Source organism: Contarinia nasturtii, unplaced genomic scaffold (genome assembly GCF_009176525.2).
Source record: "Contarinia nasturtii isolate CC-2019 unplaced genomic scaffold, AAFC_CNas_1.1 Cnas_scaffold_928, whole genome shotgun sequence".
Lineage (NCBI taxonomy): Eukaryota > Metazoa > Arthropoda > Insecta > Diptera > Cecidomyiidae > Contarinia > Contarinia nasturtii.
The window spans coordinates 4,059,733-4,066,068 of NW_022198275.1; the positions used below are offsets into that span (position 1 = coordinate 4,059,733).

General features: G+C 33.1%; 1 protein-coding gene across 1 annotated transcript; it reads right to left on the bottom strand.

Moving 5' to 3' along the window:
* Positions 1-861: 861 nt before the first annotated feature.
* LOC116343056 (protein takeout-like) lies at positions 862-2,111 on the bottom strand. The gene is made up of 5 exons (XM_031770940.1): positions 1,940-2,111; positions 1,779-1,862; positions 1,544-1,694; positions 1,322-1,461; positions 862-1,253 (listed from the first exon to the last, which is right to left on the bottom strand). The coding sequence occupies exons 1-5, from the start codon at positions 2,001-2,003 to the stop codon at positions 952-954; spliced, it is 741 nt and encodes a 246-aa protein (XP_031626800.1). The 5' UTR covers positions 2,004-2,111; the 3' UTR covers positions 862-951.
* Between the last annotated feature and the right edge of the window lie 4,225 nt (positions 2,112-6,336).

Below are 6,336 nucleotides of genomic sequence, written 5' to 3' on the forward strand. Positions count from 1 at the left end.
TTATCAAAATATTCCCCATGTTACGAATTTAGCGTTGGAATTTTATTGACGGTCATTTAATTCGCATTGACCATGGGTACGGAAGACAATAAAACTATATATTTATGAACGTGAACACGATCAAAAGTAGTTGAAAAGACCGTAAAGTTGATAGCATCCCCAACAAATGTGAAGTCTTGTGCACCGGAATCGAATTTCTTTTTTATAATGTATTTAATCTGCAGGATCTTAAGATGGAATCGAAGGAATAATTAAAGTCAGTGTGTTTATTGTGTATTTTGCATTGGATCAAATTTAATGGTTTATCATCACATTGAATATGAAGTTACTGATGAACATCGTGCTCAGAAAGTTTGAAGAGAAGAAAACATCGCAATCGATTCCGATTTAAGATCAAAAAGTCAGCGAAAATTAAGAAGTTATATTTTATCAAGAAAAAAAAAACACAAGCAATACACTTTTTAGTAGAACCTTGAAAAATCTTGATATGAAGCATTGAAGAGAACATGCATTGTGTCAGAGAACGATGCGATCTCCAAAAAAATTAAATTTAGATTTGTCTGGGTTTTTTGGACGAGAAATATTCTTTCTTTAACGACAAAGTGAAGACCTTTGTTTACTCACCAATTACTGAGATAGAGGTTTACAATAGATAGACCTCCCACAAAATCATTGACGAACCCACCAAAGGCAATCTGTTTGCTTTGATAAGAATCACATTGAATAAAATAGTTGCATTTTAAGTGAAATTAACGATGTTTATCCTTTATTATTGAAACAAAATATGAACTGGCTTTTACAAATGAGTAAAATTGATTCATAGAATCTTCCATGAATGATTTTATTGAAACACTTGACCCTTTGAAAAAAAGATTTTATGCACCAACTAAATCTAAATATTTTAAAATTGTCCATTGACCATATCAATAATCATTTTGAATTTCATAAAAATCACAAGCTCTCATTTTCTTTAGTGAATAATTCATCATATGGAATTGTGGAGAAGACGTTGATTAAAATGTTAGCAGCAATTTGTGAGAATGATGAAAATACGGACTCATTTATTCCAGACCATACTCTTTCCCAATTTCTGTTTAAGAATGAATTGGTAGTGCTGCCACCATACAAATTATCTAAATTCAAAATCAATTCTGAAATTGTGAATGACATTTCAACATCTTCTGGCTGTAAGAAAGTTTCTCCATTCTTTGTAATTGATTTTCCATTAAATCGAACCACGAAATCCGGATTCACTAGAAAGTAAACACATTTCATTTGATTAAATTGAATTGATTTCACTTCAATTTGATTTGAAACTTACAGACAGTGATATTGCTATCTCCAATACCTTGGATAGGTACAAATAACACAGAACCTTTGACAGAATATGGTCCCATCAACTGGATCTGAGGACCTTTCAGTTGGATTTCGTATTTTCCATCAATTGTATCATTGAATCCACTATTGGCAAGAAAATGAAAAAAAAAATCATAAAAATGTTCACTTTAGATGAATCAATTATGGGCAAACATTTTCAATTTACTCAATTTTGTAAAATGTAAAATCACGAAATCCAGAAATCGTATTGTTTGAGAATTCCAAAAGAACGTCAACAACACTCGATGTCCCTTTTTCGATATGAATGTGTGGAATTTCCAGTGGGTCCAACGATAAGAGATTTATGTTACTTTCACCTGTTTTGACCAATGATAATTGAAAGTTTCGTTTTCAAGTGCTCAAATAAAAATATATTTTAATAAAATGAATATAAATTATACCCATTGGATATTCTCTCAACATCTTGTTAGCTGATTGAACGATGCATTCACCATCACCTTTTCGGCATTTTGTTACATCAGCCGCTGATTTTTTTGTTGTTGAAAGATCGAATATCTTAATTAAAATTAAAAAATAGTTCAAAAAATTAATCAACACTCACGAAATTGCACCGCAATAGTGTTTCCGCTCAATATCAATGTGCACACTGTTAGTATGATCTTCATGGTATAATTCACAAACTGTCAACTATTTATCAAATAATAAGTAAACAACTTTGCTTTGATATCAAAATTATTAAATTAAATCGTTAATGATGTTTGATGCGTTTCAGGTCTCTCAACCAACTGATCGAATTTCCCAACTCAAATTCGTTTTTAAATATTATTTGAAGAAAAGTTACAAAACCAATATGCTATGGGGTTTTTTCAGTACAGCTGACTGTTCTCGTTGTATAACGCAGACTTGAACTGCAAGGTTTGTGTGTTTCTCTCTTCAATCAGTGTTTGACAAGGTTATTTAATAATTACTATAAGAGAGTTCATTGTGTCAAAAAATATATGCCCGCAGATTGCGTATGATTGGTTTGAACCAGTTAAGTTAGGCCCCATTAGAAAATGAGGTTTATTGCACGAGAGATGTTATTTCTCAAATACAAACATGCAGATTCCCACATCAATACCAAACTGGATTTTGCATTAAAAATGCACTAATATAACTGAAAAAACTCTTTTCAATTTATTTGGGTCATAACAGTCATAAGTGTCTGATATTAGATATGATTACTCATCATATTAAAATAACAGAATTTAATTTTCTCTAGTGAATGGTTCATCATACATATATAACGGTTGAATATATGGCGTTCTTCGAAATATTTCAAAATTTCATTCATAAATGCAATTAAGAGCATTTTCAACAAATTATCAAGTCATACCTTTGGCATAAGTTACCATCATTTTGTTAGCTAATTGAACGATGCATTCGTCATCACCTTTACGGCATTTCGTTACAACTGTAGCTGATTTTTTTGTTGATGAAATGAGATGATTAAAATTTAGAATAAAAAACTCACGAAATTTCACTGCAAAAGTACTCAATATCAAAGTACGTTAAGTCAAAACTTGTTATCTTAAGTTATAATTAAGTTAAAAATTGTTTGAAATTCTTACATTTTTCAGAAAATTCAGAAATTTCTCAATTTAAACCAGTTTTTATATGTTAAATTGAAGAGAGTTACAACAAAAAATTAAATTATGAGGCATACTTACATTATTTTACACAGCATCATAGTACCTTTCAAAAGATATACCCGCAGTTGATTGCGTATGACATTTAAACACATATAAACGCTTGAGAATAGATTCTGAACTTTATTTAGATACGTGGAGAAGTGACTTTAAAAATTTGTCGCTATACTGAAAAGTGTATAAATATTTCTTCAGAAGCTCTTATTATAATTGTCAGGAACCGCTTAAAATTTCGTTTTACTGAACAGCACAAACAATAATAGCCAATACATAAATGGATAGAAGCAGTGCTTGGGCAAGTGCGCTCCTTATGAGTGACGATTTTATGCTCTGGACAATAAAATTGCGTCAGAGAAGACCTTTCCGTGTTCTGCGATTGCCTTAAATGGATTAAAAGAGCGATGCGATTTAAGAACATCAGTAAATCGAGTTATCTCTAAACAAACCGTATCCGCTGGAATAAAAAGTTATTTAGAAGTTTGTGCGCCTAAGCTCAATGGTAGTGGTAATCGAAACGAGCACACAAACCATACCGAAGGAACGACTACGACGATGATGATGACGACGACGACGAACGAACAAGCATTACGATCATAATAATTGCGATTTTGTTCTGGGCCCGTGTGTCTAAACGAAAATATATTGGCAATATATGTTGTTTGCTTCGTAATCACTTTGCCCATTATTTATGGATTGTCTGCTTCACCTCCCGAAAAATACGTTTCGATATCTAGCACCAGAAGAAGTTACCAAGAAGAAGAAAAAGAATATCTATATGTACTGCGGGCTGTTTTCCGAGTTTACGATTTAATAGCGCGTTCTTTGTATATCGTTCACGGTACACGAATCAGCACAAAAGCAAAGCACAAAGCCACTACCAATCCAAAGCTCAACTCAAATGTAAGCGCATTTTATAACGTAAATCATAGAAAGTGCGTACTATGTCTAGTTCCAATCGATACAACGATGCGAAGAAGAAAAACGGCGACTCAGTAAATAGCGAAGTTTATTTGATTCGCGCATTAGATTTAGTTTGATGCTATACTTATTATGTTACTCTTTTATAACACACGATAACATTCTATATTGTCTTACCACATGCAAGTCGCAATTCTCAATCAAGTATCATATCAAACACAAGACACAAAAAATCCAAACTACTTTCAATATGGTTTAAGCAAGCACTTAGCTTTCAACGATAGAAATACACTTGGATCTAGTGTATGTATCATATATAGAGGTCGTGAATGTTTGTATTATGTCATAGAGATAGACACTCATTCCATTCTTAATGCGATTACAAAAGCAAAACTGCTTATCTGCTCTTACCGATTTACGATTTTCCGAGCGATTTTCACTTGCTCGCAGTAAATATTTTCAAATATTCAACGAACACAAGCACACATTGATACGCCAAATGTTTAGTCTGGCGTTGTCTAGCATTGCTGGATCCCTTTTTTCGTTTCTTTCTCCGCAAATACTATATTGATGATATACTCTATTTTGATTTTCAACGAATACGACGAATAATTTCCTAGAAGAGCTTCCGAAACCAACCGAATTATATTCACAACAAGTAGAGAGAAATGTGATGTGCGTGGATAATATTTAGAGCAAAAACATCTAATTTTCGCCGCATTTAATGTGATTCATTTCAACATACTCGAAATTACTCAAGATTAAAGCGATGAAACCTCTCAAAAGACTTCTAAATACTCTGGCAAATGAAATTATTTTTGTGCGCTGAAGTTGCACAGATTTCGCTTCAATATCAATCTCATGGCATCTTTGAATCAAACAATTTTCCCTAACAAGATATGCACCAAATGGTTTCTGTGAGCCAAAAGTGTAGTTTGTAAAGAAACATGTGAAAGAAAATTAAATCGAGATTAACAAGCGAGTTTTTTTTTCTTTCGTCTTCTAAAATATGTGAAGGTGAACGTAAAGTTTTTATTAATTTTGCATACTTAGAAAAAGTGAAAATAGAATATTAGCGGAGAGTGAGAGACAAAAGTTGAAAACAAAATGCCTTGAAAGTGTCAAGGGCTTGCAAAAAGCTCAGCAGATGTTGGATACGTTAATACGTTAATGAAATGTCGTTGTATTTTGATTGTGCACTCAAAACTTGCTAGCTGTTGTTGCAAAATAAATTCTATTTAACGGCTGCGTCATTTGTAGTTACCAAATTTATGCGAATAATAAGCTACTCTAATTCGAATACGTGGGAAATTGCGTGAATTTGGTTCGACGAAACTTTATGCTGCGTCGTATGATTTTTTGTACATGTGTGTGGATCTTCGAATGCGATGTAAAAGAAAAAGAATTTAACGCAAGAGTTTGTGTGTCAAGTTTTCACAATAAACATACGTGAATTTACACCTATTATAAGTTTAACACAAATCACATAATCCACCATCCGTGTGTGTGTGCTGCTCTTGTTAGCTGTGACACTTAACAGGCAGTGCTAGTCTGCAGAGGAAAAAAACGAACTTTTCGCTTAATCCAAAACTTCCCATGAAAACAAACAGTCGAATACAAATTATGTTGAACGTTGTACTTTGCTGGCGACACATTGGAACGAACACATATTTTACTTGAATCCTTTTGTTCGGCCCATCCATGGCATTGCTTCTTTCTTTCTCTCTGCATACAACATAAGCATAGTGCCCATATTCGTGAGCACCAAATGTCACCCAATATGAAATACGCGATCTTATTACTATTACATCCGAATAACAACTAGTACCTAAATGCAAATTATTTGTACCGCTGTTTTCTTGAGCAAAATACAAACTTGTTTGTTTTTTCTTTGCTTCTCCTTCACACCGTGTTGTTTCCAATGTTTTCACTTTGCAAAATGCAAAAGGTCCAATAAATACTCTGTTGAGATATGCAGATGTCGGTCGTGTAACCGACTCCGATACAGTTGTTCCTGACACTTTGCTCTCATTTTCATTCGTGTATTTCGTATTTTATTGTTTTACTTCGTTGATTCGAAGACTTTATTTTTTCTCACACGTGTTTGTGTTTATAAATGAAATGAAAAGAAAAAGGTTTGGCTAAATCGTTTCGCTCTTTGGTAGCAATACAAATGCATATAAAAACGGCCATTCATTGTTGATCGAAGACGATATAGATTAGAAAATTGCTTGGCTTAACGATGGATACATTCTCATTTTGGTTGTGTATGTGTGTGTGCGTATGGGTGTTTATGCGGTTGCAAGTATCTTTGGCATTCATAACGTAACATTTGTTTTGAAAATCGAATACTGTAATTCACGTTTAGTGTAACTCTCTCGCTCTTGGTCTT

Excerpts from the sequence above, each read along its gene's own strand:
- LOC116343056 (XM_031770940.1), bottom strand. The coding sequence starts at position 2,003 with ATGAAGATCATACTAACAGTGTGCACATTGATATTGAGCGGAAACACT. Across the intron at positions 1,863-1,939 it reads CACTATTGCGGTGCAATTTC|CGGCTGATGTAACAAAATGC; the intron begins GTGAGTGTTGAT and ends CAAAAAAATCAG. Across the intron at positions 1,254-1,321 it reads AGATAGCAATATCACTGTCT|TGAATCCGGATTTCGTGGTT; the intron begins GTAAGTTTCAAA and ends TTTACTTTCTAG.